The 21289-nt window shown below is 30.9% G+C and overlaps 1 protein-coding gene across 10 annotated transcripts in view; it reads left to right on the forward strand.

Annotated features, from left to right (window-relative positions):
* Window positions 1–21289, forward strand: part of LOC142333367 (NAD kinase-like) — a 489955-nt gene that overhangs the window by 403042 nt on the left and 65624 nt on the right. The window contains exon 1 of one of the 10 annotated variants that reach the window (XM_075380412.1): window positions 14901–15094. The exons of the other annotated variants lie outside the window; for them this stretch is intronic. Coding sequence (XP_075236527.1) covers window positions 14925–15094 — 170 coding nt within the window. The 5' untranslated portion in view covers window positions 14901–14924. Of the gene's footprint in view, window positions 1–14900; window positions 15095–21289 lie in introns of those variants that run through there. 10 annotated transcript variants of the gene reach the window in all.

Raw genomic sequence — 21289 nt, forward strand, 5'->3', positions numbered from 1 at the left:
TGTATGCCAAAATTAAAGAGAAATTCATGTAAATGATAAGGTTTGAGTCAAAACATCTTTAACACTTTTATATGTAAACCTCTTCTCAATATATACGTAATTAAGCTAAGTAACTTTTTTGAAGTTATGTTTTGACTCGATCATTTGCAGTGTTTCCGTAATTTAAATAACATTTTTTTTTTATGTTTCTTGTCTTAGTGGTAAAACTTTTCATTACTTTACACACAAAAGAAAGACCTCCTGTGCATCTGCTCCTGTGGCATCTTCTTGGCTATTATTCTCATCAGTTTTTTTGCAATGTAATTAGTGGTTTAATATTGGATGAATATATTCTTGCCCAGAACAAGCAGTTTCAGATATGGTAAAAATACACATGTATATATATATATATATATATATATATATTCATCTTTTCCGATCATTTTTCATTGTATTTCCATCATTGAAATCGACTTTATGCGCATTCATAAACGTCAGTGGACAAAAAGGAAAGAAAAATACTAAAATGACAAACAGGTAAAATGAAGTCATGACGCTTGGCGATACCATCGACCAAGATTTGAATTATTATTTGACAGTCTGCCTTCTTAAGATTAAATGGTAGAAATCTTGATTGCGAATCATCTTCGTAATGGTGTGTATGATATTGGGAGCTTATAATTATTTTTAATTGACTTTTAAAAAGATTAACTTTATTATTTGGATCGGCATGCCTTGAATTTTTTATCTTCATATAAATTGAGAACCGCTGAACTGATTGATAAAAAGCATATTTTAGGGGATTATACAGACATTCGAGAATGTTGCACCTGATGAACATCAATATAGTTATGAGATTGCAACATTTATCCTTTGGAACTTTTTATACTTCAAACCTTTTTTAATAATACAAATTCTATAGTTATATAAATTATTTAATAATTACCCAATTAATTGTGGGAATAATGGAGGAAAAGAAAATTTAAAAAAATAAATCCAAAAACTTAATTTTGTTGCATTTTACTCAATTTGTTCATAACAATGACATTAATAAACAAAAAAGGAGAGTTTTTTTTTAATAACAAAATACCAGTTAATTCAACGAAATCTTTTCTTGCTAAATTATATACTTACTAGATAAAATATATATTGAATATGTATTTTGAGGGATTAGGAGACCCAGCTTTACCTGACAGTTATTTCAGCTATTAGGCTTACTTTGCAGTACTACAAGATTAGAAACTTCGGGCTATAATTTATATGTATCTAGAGCGTTGTATAAATACAGATCTGCTAGTCCCTTACATTCTGTTCTTTTCACAAAACTTGAATTATGAGACTAGTTTTTTTTCAGGTAATCTTGTTTTGTTTAATATTAAAAATTATCCCCTTCTTTCATTTAGCTTTACTTTTCACTAAGTTAGATTTTATAACTTTTTAACGTGTTCATAAATTGGTCGGAAGTAATAATGTAGATTTATTTTAGAAATTGTTCAAATTTCCTACATAAATTTTGCTGCAAAGTAATTTAAGATTTATATGTTTTTATATGTTTTTACTTTCTATATACTCGTATATATATTTATTTATTTATTTATTGCATTTTTTCTTTGACTAATTCCATTTTTGGCTGTTTGCAATAGTTTTTTTTAACATCCATCAAAATATACGTTATCTTTTCAATTTTTAATTTAACAAATAGTTCTATAATGATGTAATGTATTATTTTATAAGTTAAATACTCGATAAAGATAGTTTATTCTTTGCATTATAAAACATATTCTATTAACAATGCGATACTCGTTTAACCGGTTCGATTTCCATTATTGTACGTTTATTTTATTGTATTTAAAATTTTTATCTTTTTATTTATCTAATGCTGTTTTATTTAATACTTGCACTAGATTATTAAAAGATTATCCGTACAACAGATTGAACTTATTTAGGTGTTACATTTGTATTACATTCCAGCAATTTTTATGAACTTATTCTAAGATTTTGACATTACACTAAAAAAAAATTACGCTATATGAAAATTGTTGGAATAACGATAAACACCAAATATCGGATTATGTTACATGGAATCCATTTTTAAAACCTTGGGATCAAAAACCTTTTCTTGAAAACGTTAATTTTTTTCGTAATTCGGATACCTAATCGGGTACATCAAATATAACCTTCAAATATCCATCGGTTATATTTGATGTAATAGGACATCAAATATAACCTTATAACTTATAAGGGAATATTATAGCGCCGCGCCGTTCCTCCATTTAATACGCTATGTTCTATATATCCAAGCTTCAGAATATAGGTTTTTCTTTTATGCTGCGTCGCAAATAATACTCTCCAATGAAATTCATGGCCTCCCTCTTCTCTTCTGTGGTCCCTTCATACACCTACTTTGACAAACGTTCAGGAATCAATTTTCTTGAGTGCTTGTATCATAAAACTAGATACTTTTGATCGAATCTAAAATCGTTCCTTTCATTCATACCATGTTATAAAACTCCGTTTTGTAATAATTATTTTACAGCGCCTCCTCTAGTAATTCATCTCTATAGCTTTTATCTCTGATCGTTATTCTTATTAAATACTCGTACCTAACAACTATTCGTACGTGTCAAAACTATACCGGGTAATTGAAAAAGAACTTCAAAAATTTTAAAGCACATAAAACTTTATTGAGATCATTTACAGATGTTTTTGAGCTCTCATTTCATAGAAAAAAACTTCCAAGTTTGTCCCCCAACACTCAATTTGGTTCGGGATGGCTTCCATTTATAATGCTACATACATACCCCCTGAAGTCGATTTCATTCCAGAGTGTAGCCAGTAAGTCGGGCGTTACCTCAGCTGTTACGGCGTTATCAAGCGTTGTCAAATCTGGGGAGCGAGGTGGCCATGCAATTGGACCTTCACGATCGATCCACTGACCAGGGAATCGAGTATAAAGAAAATCTCGGACTTCTAGGCGGTAGTGAGATGGTGCACCATCTCACTCTCTGGGTGTTAATTACTAGTGGCAAGGTGAACTATGGGTGATCACGTTGCTTCCCATATGATGTGAAGTTGATTCATCTCTAAAAATTACATTGTCTAAAAATGTATACTCTGCAACCCTATCCATCATTTCCACACAAAACTACAGCCGAAAAACTTTGTCGTCGTCTGTAATGCGTTGAACCACGGTTAATTTGTACGGCTCCAAATACATAACATTTACATAATACGCCCCAAACAGTCGTTAATAGATTTCCTGTCTCACCTGACGCACGTAGAGTTGATTTTTTCGGACTACGTGCAAAGCTTGCTCGGAATTGTTCCACAGTAGCATCAGGGACACGCGGGCGTTCTGGTGATTTTGTATGTTTAACAGAACAACCTGTTATAACGAAGTTTAATGCCAAGAGTAAATTGTATGCCTACTAGGAGGTTTCCTACCGTACTCAGTACGAAAATTACGTTGAACTGAAGTTGCTGACCGAAAACATACAGCGAGCACGTTCCGCTCCAGTAAATGTATCAATTTTTAACAACAATACGGCCACCAGCGTTGACAGCGCTGGTGGCCGTATTTGGTACTAACGACCTACGTGAATCAAAGCTCGATATGTTTTTGTATGAAGTCAAACTTCAATCGAATTTGTAAGTCATCTAAATAAATCTTTATATGTTTTAAAATTATGGAGTCCTTTTTGAATCACCCGGTATTGTGGTCCTAAATATTTGTCTCCTAATCCTATTATTAATTCTTTTATTCAAAAGAAGGAATTGAAGTCTTCTGGTAAGATTTTATATACTGCCCTTTATTAATTTTTACCTCGATATCGGGCTCAATTTTGAATCCTCCTGACCAGCTACACCAGAATCCTCCCGGTAATACCGAATGCAGTGTTCAAATCTGATTCATCTTCTCCGACCAGCATATGTATACTTGTAGGTGTAAGTATACTTACTCTGCAGTGTGTTGGCAGAGATAAAACTTTATGTACGGTAGGTTCGTAATTTCAGTTAACGATATGGAAAGCAGGTTATGGAAGAAAGAAGAATATACAGCAGAACACTTTCTGATAAAAACGAAATCGCTAATCGTCTCGCATTCAAACATATCAAAACAGTTGTCAGTTTTAAATTGATTCTTAATATTCTTACATTCGTACCTGATCGGTGTCAATATTGTGTTGTTGGGGTAGGTGTGTGTGTGTGTGTGGGTTGGGAATTCCAGACAGAGTTTTTTTATTTTAATGTTTTTTCCTATAATTTTTGATCTGATACCCTACCTACGTCATACTTTTGCTTTGTAGGTAGTATATTTTCATATGCAACTACAGTATTATCTTTATAAATAACAGGGTGCTAAATACAGACATAATTAATCGTTAAATATCACTGCACTAAATTAATTGTTTTATATTTTATATAACGCATTATTATATTGCAGAACTTCTGTTTTTTTTTCAACTGCATCATATGATGCAGTTGAAAATTAATAATTAAAAACCCTGGACAGTTAAGAATAATATACTCTGCCTGTAATCCATTTCACACTTACGTGAAGCGATTGCAATCTTTCATAGCAGTCTGTGAAAGTTCCCGCCCGTCTTAATGTTGCTTCTATTTTTTTACAACTCTTTTTCCATCCCGTTCTTATGTCGTAATATGTTTTGTTAAAACTTGGTGCAATACAAAATAAACCTTGACGTTTACCGAGCGCCGAAATTGCAATTTTTTAACGGCCGCAATATTGAAGCTGATTTTTAAAAAATACTCTCTTGTTCTTAAATACGTATAGTGTTAATTCTATTGTTTTTCAGTGTAATCTGTTAGCAGATTTGTGGATTGTTAGAATTGCTTTACTGAAAAAAAAACCCAGAAAAAATCGGGCTATTTTAAAATGTAACTTCCTGTAATTCACAGATTTTCTTCAAATAAATCGAAACTTGGAGAAATTATGCAAAAAATAACAAGGTATTGCAAAAAATTTCAAATGTAGCATATAACTCAATTTTTTCTTTCGAGTTGTTCGTATGATTTCAACTATGAAGCATAAGTTTTTCTTTTTATATTTTAAAGTATATTAATTGTTCTAAGCTAATTTAATTTATTTTCTAAATGTTTTTTTGTAGTTTAAAATTGACATCAAGGTTCCCCGGCCAAAATTTTAAAAATAACAGCCAATGACGTTTTGAAACGAATTAATCTGTTTTTTTTTGTTTTTTTTTTAAATAACGTATGAAAATTCTGAATTCAAGTTAAAAATAGGCTTTAATCCACCAGAAAATTGTCTTATGTTTGTTGCGTTTTATTGTCCACCAGAAAATTAAATGTAATAAAATTTTATGTAAATATAGTACGAACTGTTTAGAGAAATTCATGCGTTTAGATTTGAAGAGATTGTTTTTTTTCTGCAGTTTTGAAAATAAAAATAGATTCAGGTACTAAAACTGAACGAAAATGATTTATTCTAAACAAAAATAAATATATTCAAATTTTATAAAAATCTATACCGATCCTATTGAAAGAATTCTCTTCTTAGTTTTTGGAAATTTTACACCAAAAGTTGAATTTAAAATTCTAAAAAAATAAAGCGTATTTTACGGTTTCTATATATATACACAAGGGTGTTCTATTTTGAAATCATGAGGATAAAAATAAACTTTTACACAAGGATGTTTTATTTTGGAATCATAAAAAATAAACTGTTAAATAATTTTTGTTTCTTCTGATTCATGGAAAGTTCATATAATTGTATCGCGAGTGTGTGTGTGTGTAATATCTTCTCCCATTATTTCAATGGATAGTATTAAAAACTTTTGAACGTTTTAAAACGTAAACATACGTTTTAAAAAATCTCGTTAACAATATTCGTATCATTTTGTTTCTAAACAAAATAATAATTTTATGAAAACTGCTTTCAAGTAGTGATAATGTGTAAAACTGTTTAACTTAAAAAATTTACTAAATATTTCTTACTGATTTTTAAAAAAAATTTTTGATGTGATTTATTTTACTGTAAATATGAGTAATTTTCTATTTATATTTTTACGCTGATCGAAATAGAAATTGGAAAAAATTTAAAGCTGAATTGTCTTTTTTTTTACTTTTTAAGCATAAAAAAATGTCAACCATGATCTCTGAAATAGTCATGAAATTGTTACTAACTGGTCATTCTTCTGTTTTTAATTATTCCGCTTATTTGTTATTCAGATTCGTTTAATTATTAATTTAATTATTAGTATAATTATTTTGAAACTATTGTTTTAATAACTAACTACCTTTACTGCAGCTTTGTTTTTTTTTTTAACTTCTCTTTTGGAATGTTTTATTAGTTTTACCTGCTGATCTGTCAAATTTTTCATGGCTATTCGTAATTGTGATATATGTTCGTGCTTTCATCACATTTTTCTTAATCATATTTTTTATTTAGGCAAACGGGTCACGCTGATATAGATGATTTTCTTAGTTTAATTGTTATTGTCGGTTATGTATTGAAAAAACTTATCAGAAAATAAATCATTTTCGTTGGAAAAAATTATTAGAATAATATATTACCTATCTATTTATGATAAATTTCATGATAAATTTTTTACTCGATTTTTCACAAAATAGATACTTATCGAATTCACTTAATCCAACGTAGCGTGTAAAAACTCATTTATTCAGTGTTTCTCCCCGGGTCTGTTCAGAATTAATAATAAAGCAGTGCAAGAGTGTCATCACAACTGATGTTTTACCTGGCGGCAGATCCCTTAGGCCATCATCCATTTCTGCCCCAAGCCTTCTTTGTTCCCTTGTAGTTTCCAGGGCTGTTAACAATTTTTCAAACGCGTTTGTGACATTCAGCTGGAATTACCATACCATCAGCAGACCTTATGCATCTTATTTTTCGTCCTCCTACACTTAATCCTTCTCTTTTTTCTAATTTATTTCTAATCACGTTATTATTGTTCATTGTAAATGTTGAACAATGTCGGTGAGAGGCAGCATCCTTGCCCAACATCTCGACCTAGACCCACCTAGTTAATTATATTATTATTTACTTCACTGGTGCTATTTGTCTCGTGTACAATTCTTTAATTAACCTTCTGTCTTTCCATTCTACTTTTTTGTCTTTAAGAATCGCCATCATTTTCTTTCCTTTGATTCTAATAAATGCATTCTGTAAATCTATGTAGACTAATTCCTCTTTCTCTCTCTAACCATCCTTAGTAACCTGATGGCATCTCTGATTCTTTTCCTTTTTCTGAAGCCAAACCCTTCTCTTCCATTATTCTTAGGAACTTACATTTTTGGACAATTATCTTCAGAATTAGTATTATTATCGTTTTCACATTCCTGAGACCATTCTCGCGTACTGTATATCCTACTACACGGTTCAGCTACTTTTTCCACTCTTTCCTCATTTATGCAGTTATAAAATTCTATGGGATATTCATGTATCCAGTCGAATTTTTATTCTTTATTTCTTTAATTGCTTTCTGTACTTTACATATTGATATCGGTGGTCCTTCATCCTGTTCATTCAGCTACCTCCCTCACCTTTCTATGTTTAGTTTCTCAGGTGTCTCTCTTGCGATATAAAAATATTCCACGTATTTCTTCCATACTTCTTTCTTCTCATGTAGTATTTTACCATCCTTATCCTTAATTTCTCATTTCACCATTTCCTTTCCGTTTATCCCATGTAATGCTCTTCACCTTCCTATACTTCATATTGTACTGCCTTAATTTTTTTATAGATCCCCAATAGTATTGCATTCTTCTTCAACGGTCTTTCCCTAGCTTTTTGTATTTCTCTCGTTAAATCAGTGTTTAATTTGCGATATATCACGCTTTCATTTTCTCCTGTCTTATTTTTATACCTCCTTCTTTGTTTCATTTTCTTTAGCATTTCTATTGTGACCCGTTGGTTTTTAGATCTATTTCCCTCATAATAGCCTACTTCCTCCTCTGCTGTCTTTACTATGGCAATTTTTATTCTCATCTAGATTTCTTATTGTTCTAATTTTTTTTTTATTATTTAATTGTCCTAACTAGTTTTTCTCCATTGTTTCCTCCTCCAGTTATTTCTCCGCCTTTTCTAAGCTCTATTTCTTAACTATTTCCCTTTTTCTATTTTCTTTAAAGCTATTATCATTTCCATCCTAAGTAGCAGAAGATCGCATTTGATATTTTCATCTGGCAATCCATTGGTTTTATTAACAGCATTCCTATACCTTTTATTTGCAAAGATATAGTCTGTCTGATTGCGTTCTTTGTCCCCAGAAGACACCTACGTATATCTCTTCCTTTCGTGATTAGTTTTAAGCGATAGTTAATCAAGCGTTAGTTTTAAGCAACTTTTTCTGTTTAGAAAACTTTATTAATCTGTTCCCTTTATCACTTCTTACCCCTAAACCAAATTTTCCTACCGCACTTCCTTCTTCACTTCTCCGACCACAGCCTTCCATCTTCTATCAGTACCTTATAGTCCTTTTCCGATTTTATAACATCTTCAATATTGTCACACCTCCCTTCAATATCTTCTTCATAATTCGACGTTGGCATATATACTTGTCCTGCAATTAAATCTTTTGGTAACATTCCAATTCTTAACGGTATTAATCTCTTGTTTGTATAACATACTTTCCGAAAACTCGTTGCGTTACAGTAGTGAAACCCTTATTTTTGCAGAACGCTTCCACTACTGCAAAAGCGGGACGCTCTTCCGCGACTGAAGGCTTTAAACTGCTTTATTCAGCTATTTATGTTTCCCCAACCACCTACATAGATGTCGACGTGGCGCGACTTTTGCAACGTCTAATTGTTTCTGCTTACGCCAGTACGTTTCATAAGATATTTATATTATATTCATAAAACGGAGGAATCCCGGTAATATTATTTCCAACTGAATAGACGGACACATCTGGAAGAGGTTTACTTTTATTTAGCTTTTTTTGAATTTCAGGTTTCCTTTAAAGTTTTCTCGTAGTTGTATTAACTCATTTAGTCATCAACAGTTACTGTAGGATCAAAGACGCAAGTTTATTATTATAATTTGTAAATTTCAAATATTCATATTTAAATCCTAAAAGATATTGCTATCACGCAAATCTGCACAGTTGTAGTGTCCTTGCAGAGCTGCATATATGTGTTTGCAGGTGATTTATTAATAACGTCCAGAATTCAGAACTGTTTGGTAGATTTGCTTGATCTTTCGTTACGAGTTTCAACGTACATGGTGAAAATAAAATGCCGCCCCCTATTATCTTTATCGTATAACAAATTTTGCTTTGTTTTATTGTGGGCAATACACTTTTAATATGAACGGCAGAAACTTGTAATAATTCCAAAAATTGTGTATAAGGTTCGTATTTAAGAAATATATATGCATTATAGGAATTGAAGAGTTATGATAAAATAGATATTAATATAATAGAAAATAAAATTAATGACGACCGACATTGCTATTTTAAGAATAATCCTTTTTAAATTACACGTATAAAGAAAATCACTGTTAAATAGTTGTCTTAATTTATTTTAAATGGGATAACATTTTGGGAGGCAAAAAATGTTAAGAAATGTAAGATGGTGAAATATATGTCATAAATTGTTTAATATTAACGAATCTTACTCCGATAAAATTCAACCGTGAAGTTTGAAAAACCTTGTCAGTAATGAAAAAAGAAATCTTGTTAAAATGAAATTTATTGCAGCATTCTGTTGCTTTAATTTATTGTTAACTGCCGAAAGACCCATTGCCAGACTTAAACATGGACGGGCAGATTGCCCAGATTTCTTAATTATGTTGTTTTACTGAATTTTCCATTCGTTATAAGCATAACAATTAAATTTTATCTTGCATTTACGTCATTTAAATATAATAAGAAATAAACTTAATAAAATGAAATTTTGATTTTTTAAATTATTTTTGTTATATAGGTAATGTTTGAGTAATGTAATTAACATTTTTTTTTTAAATGTCGTAAGGAATTTTTTTAATTTCTTAATTCAATATAAGAATAATATGTACACAATAGATAATAATATTGAAGCGAATTGATTATTATTAACATTTTTATTTCTGTTTGTGAATGTGAGTATCAGAATATTACAATAGCAGTGATGTGGCGAGAGTTTTACCTTGGCCTTATTGTAAATTTTTTCCTGTGCAATATGTTTACGTATGAAGATGCATACATATACATATGTCCTTGAAGGCTGTTTTATTAATGTTGTAAATATCAGTTTAGAGGTTTACTATTATTTCTGATTATAAAGGGCTTTCTAGTAGGTTGATAACTTATTAAAATCTGGGTAATTTTTTATTAACGGGAGGCCGCCTTCAATTATTTCATAATTTTTGATTCTGCGATAATGGGTTAGCTGTTGTGTAGACTATTGTCACATTAGTTTGCTTGCACATTTTATACTTCTTTCTTTTTCTTGTTTAGCCTCCGGTAATTACCGTTCATATAATACTTCAGAGGATGATATGTATGAGTGTAAATTAAGTGTAGTCTTTTACAGTCTCAGTTCGACCATTCCTGAGATGTGTGGTTAATTGAAAACCCAATCACCAAAGAACACCGATATTCACGATCTAGTATTCAAATCCGTGTAAAAATAACTGCCTTTACTAGGACTTGAACGCTGGAACTCTCGACTTCCAAATCAGCTGATTTGGGAAGACGCGTTCACCACTAGACAACCCGGTGAATCATATTTTATACTTGTAATATTACAAAGTTGATATTTGAACCAATTTGTAATTACTACATAAACTACATCTTTAATATATTACTTTTTTTTAACTCCATATTATCTGCAGTACAAATCATACCAATGTAATATTATTAGTGAATTAAAGTTATTATCAAACTTGGATTTTAGGCCCAAATCATATCATTGTTAATGAATTCATACAGGCGCAATTTTAATTCTGTAATAAGGAATGTATTATCGGTTATACGAATTTCTACTTTTCCATTTATCGTTTCACTAATATTTCCAAGATAACGACACCTTTCTTTTATCAAAAGGAAATTCAATTATCCGATTTTAGAAGTTATATAATTTTTATCATATGAAAGAAAATTACGTAGAAATTTATCTCTTTAAGTATACGGTAAATCTTACTACCTAAACTACGAGTTCTAAAGTTAAAGTTATTTTTATCATTAATTATGGACAATAGCGAAAACATAAGGAAAACATGGTTTTTAAATATTTTGTTACGGGAGAGTGTTGAAAATTTATCTCTTTCTCTCTCTCAGGAAGGGAAGTGTTGAAATGTATGTGTGCTTATTTTTTAATCCGGTAGTTTTTTTTTTGATTTTACATCTCTTTTGTTGCTGGATTTATGGAGTAAGAAATGAAAACGGGGAAAAAGAGTTATGCGAGACAAAATCATGTAAAAATAAAAAGATTAACTGTGTTGGCGGGTTATATGTTACGCTTTCCAGGTTTAGCTAATTTACTAATTAAGGATAAAAGCTGCAGAGAAAGACAAAAACTGGAATGTATAAAATAAATAATTAAGGACTTAAAATTTAAAAATAAAAATATGTTTTAGTTAAAAAATTAATATTAAATAGAAGGAATGTAATCCAACAGAAAGGCATTAATCTGTAAAATGACTGAAGACTTTTCGCAAAAAAAGTGTATTGTGCTTTTGCTGTAGAATTTATTTATTTATTTTTTTAAATTATAGGATAATGAAGTTGTAAACTGTTTGGTCGTAACAAGCTTTAGATATCGTTTATTCATTACCAGTATCCGACATATACTTTTAAATATTTAAATAGTCTCTTAAGTTAATAATTGTGGTCTGTAATAGATAGTTAAATGCATTAGTAATTAAAATTGATGCTTGCGCTGTAGTAATGGCATTTTAAAGAAAATATCGATGTCCAGGTACAGTGTGTGGAGGTTTAATTCTTCCATTATAATTTAACTTATAGAACATAATTATTTCATTCACTCGAGAGAATCGGAGAGCAATGATTGTTTTGTTCGTCAAATGATTAGTTTGACATGGTAAGTCGTATGACTTATGAGTGATGTTTAGAAAATTGTCATAGGACGAGTATGCACACTCTACATGATTGTAATCTATCAGAAAATTCTTCAAGAGAATCTGTGGTTGTACATGTCAGTGTGTCTCATTCGTGTATACTCATATATCCGTTCCTATAAAACATGTCCTGAATGACTCATAATTAACGCTCATCAAAAACTACTAAAGATAAATCGATGTAAATTTGTGTCCACGGTTTTCATACGGTATAAGTGTACACTAAAAAAGGATTTTTTGAAAATTCGAGTTTAAAGGGTTACATTAGAATAACAATAAAATTTCTATTTTTTTTTTTTAATTTGTCTGTAACAAATGAGGATATCAACTTGATTTTTGGTGTGTTTAATCGTCATGTGAATATCTAGAAACCGATTTCTAGGTTTTTCGAAATTCAATCTTGAAAGTAGTGAAGAGAGGTAAAAAGAATTTGAACAATGATGGCAAATTTTCCCCATCTCCGACTATACTAAACGAGATAGTCAGTAGATTTGGGCTGCAAATACGCTACTGGTAAATATCTAAAAATCATTTTCGGGTTTCTTTTTTTTTGAATTTCGATTATTTAAGGAGTGCGATGGTGTACGCCACAGCGGCTCAACCAATACAACATTGTATTGGTTACTGTATCGGTTTTCCTTTTTTTCTTTTTCTGTTTAGTCCTGCGGAACCACCGTAAGATATTACTTCAGAGGATGAATGAGGATGATATGCATGAATGAAATGAAGTGTAGTCTTGTACAGTCTCAGGTACACCGTTCCTGAGATGTGTGGTTAATTGAAACCCGACCACCAAAGAACATCGGTATTCACAATCTGGCATTCAAATCCGTATAAAAATAACTGCCTGTACTAGGATTTGAACCTTAGTACTCTCGACTTCGAAATCGGCTGATTTACGAAGACGAGTTCACCACTAGACCGACTCGGTGGGTTGTGTATCGGTTACCGTTTTGCGATGCGACTGGCTCCACCTTTTTTTTTCAACCTCCGAAACTACCGTTAGGTATTGCTTCAGAGGATGAGATGAAACGGCAATTTTGTAGCGTGTGAAAATGCCATGCCTGATCGGGATGGATCTCCGGATGAAAGGCCGAGACTCTTTCGCTCACGCCACAGAGGCCGGAGACTGGCTGCGCCTGCCTCCGGTTACTTGACTAAAAAACATAAAAAAAATTGAGAACCGAATTACGGTCAGTACAGTCACCTCCTAGTTGTGTTTGTCGGGTGATGCTAAGAACCAGGCAAATACTATTCTACCCATTCTTCGTAAGGGTAACCAACTGTAACTACTTTTTTTAAGGCGGGGGCCGACTAGGTGCAAAATAGTTGGTCCGAAGAAATTACAATGCGTTAATGATTTTTGTAAATTGAACAGGGTTAAATTTTTATTTATCATTATTATTCTCACAAGCATGAGCTTAATGAACACTCCGGGGTCCAGGGGGAGAGCTCCGGCTAGTATATACTTACGTACTGTGTATACGCGCGCATACACACACACAGGATATTAAATAAGGATGGTAATGCTTGAATAAATTTTCAACAGTTAAATATAGAAAAATGAAATTTAGCAAACGTTCCTACTTCGAAACGATATATATTTTTCAAGATAAGATAACTTACTCCCCGAGCACCCGAAGGGGGGCAACCGAAACCCTTTAAATGAAATGAGTAGGTTGTGACACATCAGTTTAAAGGGTATTGAAAAACAAAAATCCTGAGGTAAAAAGCTTCGGGCTATGACAACCCTAACCAAACTGGCGGCCATTTCATATTTTTCATAGCTAGTTTCAAGAGTGATATGTACATCTCAAATAAACACTATTAAAATAACTTTCTATTTTATTTCCATTTCATTTTTTGTACGTTTGTGTTTAATTACTCTTTTATTACTTTTAAAAATGTATATTATGTATAATTATGCTACCAAACATGTATAATGTTTAAATCAAACGTACTTACTTTTATCTTAATGATTAGTTTTAAAATCATTTAATGCTTTATTTTAATTTTATTATTGTAATTTCACACAGTTACAGTTAAATAGTTGTGGAAACAATTTATTATCGTGCTTTTTAGTTGGATATTAAGAGATAGATATGTTCGTTACTGAAGCGAGCGAACCGAGCGCAAACATACCCAATACGAAAAATCCTGGAAATTAAACAACAGAACTATTCAATTATATGTTTAAGCGACATATAGAATTCTTTTATTGTATTACATTTTTAGTAAAGTAAGATCTATTTTTATATAATTAAAAAAAAAGTAGTTGTGCGTTTCTGCTACGACGCACATTGACGCACTTACGTGAATAAGTGCGTTTACCTCTATCAGCTGATCACGCAGCGTACTTAAGATGATATCTTGAATCGATGTTAGTGACTTAAACTTGTCAAAATATTTACCCGTAATTGTTTATCGACTTACGTATAGCCTGAGTTGCTATTTTTTCTTCCATACATCTGTAATTTTTTTATTTACTCGATTTCACCGAGTGGTACTCATTAAATTAATTTTAAATAAATAAAAATTCGGTGTCACGTCCTTGTTAAGAATAAATCACGTGAAATTGACTATCAAACACGGCCGTTAAGGAATGTATTAGTTAGAAGTAATGGATTTTAAAAAATTGGTTTTTTATCCGTTATTTCAGCATTTGTCATCTCATTGTTCCTACTCTCATTTTTAATGTTATAGTTCACTGTTTATTGATAACGTTAGTAAATGTAATCGTGTAAATAACCTTGACTTATACTCGAGTTCAATTTTAATCTCTTATTTAATGTACTGTTTAATATCATTAAACAGTTAAAACGGACAATATTTCAGTTAGTTCGGTGACAACACAAAATTATTGTTTCGAAATCATGGACGGGAAATAATGGTTTATTATACGTTGCCTTTTCTTTATTCTTTACGGAATATATTTTTTCCTGGTGATCGTGTAGTAACAATATTTTTACGGGAGTTTACAAACAGTAACTTTACTTTAGTTAAAAAGAATTGGTCTTCGTTTTCTGTCGCTAGGTGTCTTGTTATTTGTTCATTCAGGTAAGATGTTTTTCTGCAGTATGTGTTTTCGTAATTAGTTTTCCGATGTGTCGATTTTATTATTATTTTGTGGACATAGTTTTAATTTGAAACGCATCAAACTTTTACGTTTATTAACGGTTGTTTTGGTGAAGTTTGCTATCTTATCGGTTTAGTAAGGTGTTTTTAATACAAATATCAGTATTCTCGATCGTTTTTCCCTGTATCTTCCCCTCCGCCGAATCGATTCCCCTCACTTTAATCTCCCGCCTATTACATTTATAATATTCTCCCTACCTTGCGCATTCGAGAAAAAATATGTTCTACGCACATTTCCCCCGCCGCAAATGTGATTATATTTAATTTTAAAATTGCATCGGAAGTTTTAATTTTCTTTAATTGATATTAATTTTTAGTTGATATTTTTTAAACCATGGAGGAGTCGTTTGCAGGGTATCAGTTTTTACTTTTTTTTTTTATTAAGATTACTTAGAAAATTAAAAAAAATATCCCTCTACCATCGGTATTTTTAGTGTGCTATGATATAGACACATTAGTCTTAAATCGTTTGACTTATACGGCATTCGTTGTAAATTTGATTTCGTCGTGGAATAAAAAGCAGCTGTTATATTAATCTATCTGGACATATGATTTTTTCCTAACTACACAAAAAAAAAACATTTCGGAATAAATGTTTTTATAATCTAATAATAAGTATTGTTTTAATAAAAAAATGTAATTTTAAATGATTATACGCATATTTATCAGGCTTGAAAAGGGGAACCATAATTTATTTGACACCATGTTCTGGGTGATCCAGAAGAAAGTCTTATGGCCGCTGTAATTGTATATTACCTAACAAAAAACGTGTTTGCTGTAATTTATTATATTTCATTCAAAACGTTATACATTTTCATAAACAAATAAATATGTTAAACGTAAAAATGCAATTCTAATGTCATCATCCAAGTCTTAATATATTTTTGATATTAAACTTAAGTTACGCGATTCACTTTAGTAAATAAATAGTAAGGAAACAATAATTACAGTGTTGCAGTTAAACTGAATCTTTTAAAGGTATCATCATCTCTTCTCATTTGTCAGTAGCTCGTCGTGGGTGTGACCGACCTTGTAATTTCAGCTTATTCTTGTACATAGTGTAATATTACAGGATCGCAGTCACGCGGATTTACGACAGCTTAATAAATGAGGCATTCGGTTCTCTTCCGTGTCAACTGCAAGGCCTTTGTTTTCGTTCGTATGCTTCATTCGATTAGATTTTATAGGGACACTTGTTTCAGGATTGATCTGGATTGTTTGCAGTATATTTGAATTTAGACTTACGCAAAACACTTAATTGTGTTTCTGGAAAACGCGCTAAACATAAATTTTCATTTTAATACGCATAAAGTTTAATTTAATCCGAGGATTATAAACATATATATTATCATTTATGAATTTATACATCTGCTTATGAATTTTAGGTTAATTTTGATGTAATGGGAGGCCAGATTAGAACAATAGACGATCTAAGAGTCATAACAGTCGGTTGCATTCTTGGTCTAAAATTAATCTGATGGAACGTTTTTTTATACACAAAAATTTGACCTCGTCGAACGATTTAGTTACAGGTTTTAAAAATTCATTATTTTCTTAAATGTACTTTCATTTCACAAGTTGATGTTCTTCGTGAATGGAATTCCGTAAAAATATTGAATTTGGATAATGCTTAATTTACAATATGGACTAACAAAATATATGATAGCGGTCAAGTAATCGGAAATATAAATACGGTTGTAGACTAAAGGTGACGGTAGAAATTATAAATACTTTGTGCTGTTAATGTTATTACGGTATTACGATGATAATTGGTATTTTTAGTTTGCTATAATATAGACATATTAGTCTTTGATCGCTTGACTTATACAGCGTTCGTTCTAAATTGGATTTCGTCTTGGAATAAAAAGCAGCAGTTATATTAATCTACCTGGACATATGATTTTTTTTTAACTACACAAAAAAAAACATTTTCGGAATAAACGTTTTCGGTGTAATTGACATTTGTTTCCTTATTATTAGAAATTATTATTAACTACAAATGTTATTCTATTATTAAGTGTAGCTTGTGGCAAATCGTTTCGTTTAGGAACGCATTAAAAGTTTAGATTAGTAAAAATAAATTAACTTTCACTATGTTTTGTTTCTTTCTTATAGAAAAATTAGAAATCCGGTTATTCGATGTAATTTTAAACGACACGGACAACAATTTCCAATATCCTCCGGGTTTTCCATAAACAATAGATAGTATGGGAAGGTACTATTACTTCGGGTAGTATGTATTTAAAAATTACCACCAGATATTGACTCGAAAATAGGTCTACACGAAGATAATAAACGAGTCGTTCAAACCATTATGTATTTGGCGTTAGAAATGAGCATACAAATTTCGGAAGTCGATGAGAGTGTTTTTAGTCACCGAAAATACCATTGACACCAAATATCTAAAATATGGTGGGTTTCAAAACAATAGAAAGAGGAACAAAAAAATCTTTCTTTAAAATATTTAAAAGATAATCGACGATATAATCTCTTAAATTTTAGAATATATAGAACGAGGACCACGATTCTCACATTCTGATTTCGATTGTGAAACTGTTAATAACCGTTAATTATAATTAATTCAGCAAATTCGGTTCATAACCACACTATAACTGGTATTAATGTTAAATTAAAATTATTAAGATTCAAAATATATTTTGCAGATTACAATCGTTTTCTGAACTATTCGATAATATTATAAAGCCAACAAATTATGTATACTAATTGATAGTTTAGGCCACATTTAAATAAATTAAAATTAAACAAAAAATATAAATACGTTATTTGTTTAAAAAATAAAACTTTTGTTTTGATATCTTATTTATCATTAATAAACTGCTGTAAACTTCTGATATCATTAATTTGGTACATTATGTAAAATTTTAAGTAATATATAATTTTTTTAGAATTTGGTAAGTTAGGCTAAAATCAAAGTCTTAAAATTCTTTAAAAAATGAAGATTGTATTTTAATATGTACGAGCTCTGTAAATAAAGTAATGAGACTGGTTCAGGAAAACCTTTTTTTACAATCCAAATATATGTGGACTATCACTTTCGAAATATTTCCCTTGGGAAGCTACGAAACGATCCAACGGTTTTCCCACTTTTCATAACAGTGTTGGAACTCAGAAACCGGAATATGCTTCAGATGGTCGGTTACATATTTTTAATGTTTTCTATTGTTCCAAAATGGTGTCCTTTGAGGTGTTTTTTTAAAAGTCGTGAACAGGAAAACGTCGCAGGAACTCAAGTCAGGTGGTTGAGGAATTACAGGAATGTTTTTCTTTCCCAAAAACTCATTAATTGAGTGCAGTGTGACAAGGTCATGATGCAGCATCCAGTTATCTTTGATGGCTGGTCTCACGTGGGCAACTCTTTTCTGCAGTCTTTCAAGAATTTCTCGGTAAACATATTGATTTACAGTCTGTCCTGTAGGCAAAAATTCCTAATGGGCAATGCCATTACTAACGAAGAAAAAATTAGCACGGATTTGATTTGAATCATTATGCTGCATCATGAAAATGCACCTTGTCACACTGTATTCTCAATTAGTGGGTTTTTGGCAAATAAAAACATTACTGTAGTTCTTCAACCACCTTATTCACCTGATGAATCTCTGCGACCTTTTCCTGTTCAGACCTTTAAAAAAATACCTCAAAGGACACCATTTCGAAAGTAATAGAGTCCATGTGTAATTGGATTGTAAATAAAAGGTTTTTCTGAACCGGTTTTATTAGTTTATTTACAGACCTCGTATACACAGGTAGTTGAGTACACTACGATTTATTGCAGTTTACAGATCAAAAACTAATTAATTACTTAATTTTTTTATTTTGTTCCTTAAAAGGTATCGTGAATCAAATGGCAGTTTCGGAAATTAAAACTATTAGGAAACTGTTAGGAATTAAAACTATTATAAGTTTCATTTTTAGTTATTTTATATATATAAAATATCTGCCTGGTTAGTGGTCGAGTAGTTAAACTCGTCATCGTAAAATCAGCTGATTTTTGTAGTCGAAAGTTCTAAGGTTCGAGTCCTTGTAAAGACAGTTGCTTTTATATGAATTTGAAAGCTAGACTCCTGGATACCGATGTTCTTTGGTGGTTGTGGTTCAATTAATCACACGTCTCGAGAGTGGTCGATGTAAGTGTATTCTAGACTACATGTTTACTGGTACATTTGTATTGCACTACGTCTGCAGCTAAGTCAGAACTGTAGCACGCCTAACGTAGCTGCAGGTCTGCTACTGTAATTGGATTTGCCTATACAAACGTGCGCGCGCGCGTGAACACACACAGAGGGAGCGAGAGAGAGAGAGACCCGACAGTAGCTGGAAATATATATATATATATATATATATATATATATATATATTTGAAGTTGAGCTCATTCATTGGTTGTTGACTCCAAGAAATAAGAATGCTGAAAAGGACATGGCTTACGTTGTTTGTTCACGAAAGATTTTGTGAAAAAATTATTATAAAAATAATTGCATAACTGTCTGGTAATATAATTTCTATCTTTAATGATTAATAAAATTTAATTAAAAAATAAATAAAGATATGAAGTGTGATTAAAAAATCATCTCCCAGTCGTGTATCCTGAAAATAACACGGTCACTAAGTATTTTTTCTCTAAAAGTCTCCCTTTTAAAATAATTATGATATGGGTTGACTGAATTAGTTATTTTCATAATTTTGATTAAAACATTTTCCCTGATGTTCCATTAGTTTAACTAATGGTATCTCTCGAGGCATTCCCTCTTGCGATAGTTTATGCGCTCGTACTTCTCTCCTAATCTGCTACCCACCGTACTCAACATTTAAAGTTTGTAATTCATAAGTTGTTGTAATTTTGTCCCTCTCCATCACTAGATCAACTTAAACAATTTTTTAAATAATCTATTCGAATTATTTTATTAAATATTATGGTTAATAAAATCATGTAAATTAACTTTTAAAAATTCTTGTTTTAGTATGATGTAGAGAATTAAATGGTTTCACTTATTGAATTACAATTTTACCGGCTTATCGTTACTTTTTCTTCTGTTGATGACACTGTGATTTATGTACTAAGTTTTAAATATGTAAAAAAATTTTTATTATTTTAATGTTTGTTATATTACTATTTATATAAGAAATAGGACTGCTATAATTAGCATTTTTAGAAATTGTTATATTTTTCATTAAGTTTTCGTTTTTGAGAAAATAGATTAAATCAAACATCGTATGTGTGTTTTAATTTTTCATTAACAAGTCAGTAACAGCGAGTATCAATACGTTACTTTGAAATTAACGATTTCACTTCGTACTTTATCAGGATTATTATTTGTTCGTAAGAATAATCCAAATGTTTAACTGCTACTTTTACTCGGCCTTGACCACGGTTAATTTCCGTTCATTTGATAAACACTACAATGGAATGCCCTTTTATGGCCGTTTTAATCAATCGATAATTACCAGCGAGCTCACTCAGTTCAATAAAATTAAAAGGTTTTTCCATCATAAGTCCAATATTTTAAATGTAATTTCTTAACAAATAAAAAGAACATGCAATAGTAAACTGGATGTCAATAAAATTAGAGATTTGTAACTTTTATTGGATCATAAATATTAAATGATGTTTCCACTTGAAACTGAAAAAATCTTAATTGTGTGTATTTTCGATCTTTCATTTGAAGTAGCAGTAATTTATTTAAATATAATATTGAAATCACCTTACCACTCAATTAGTATATTTCCTCTAACGTTTTCAGCTATTCAGCCATCTTCAGGAGGATAATTCTTCATATAAACTAATATTAAAATATAAAGTATATATAAAATTTATAAGTAAAGTAATTTATTACTAATATTAGTTATTTAACTCACCGGCTTGGTCTAGTAGTAAATCGCATCTTCCGAAATCAGTTGATTTGAAAATCGAGATTTGAACGTTTCCAGCGTTCAAGTCTTAGTAAAGTCAGTTATTTTTACACGGATTTGAATAATAGATCGTGGATACCGGTGTTCTTTGGTGGTTGGGTTTCAATTAACCACACATCTGAGAATGGTCGAACTGGGACTGTACAAGATTACACTTCATTTACACTCATACATATCATCCTCATTCATCC

This window comes from Lycorma delicatula, chromosome 1 (assembly GCF_047948215.1).
Source record: "Lycorma delicatula isolate Av1 chromosome 1, ASM4794821v1, whole genome shotgun sequence".
NCBI lineage: Eukaryota > Metazoa > Arthropoda > Insecta > Hemiptera > Fulgoridae > Lycorma > Lycorma delicatula.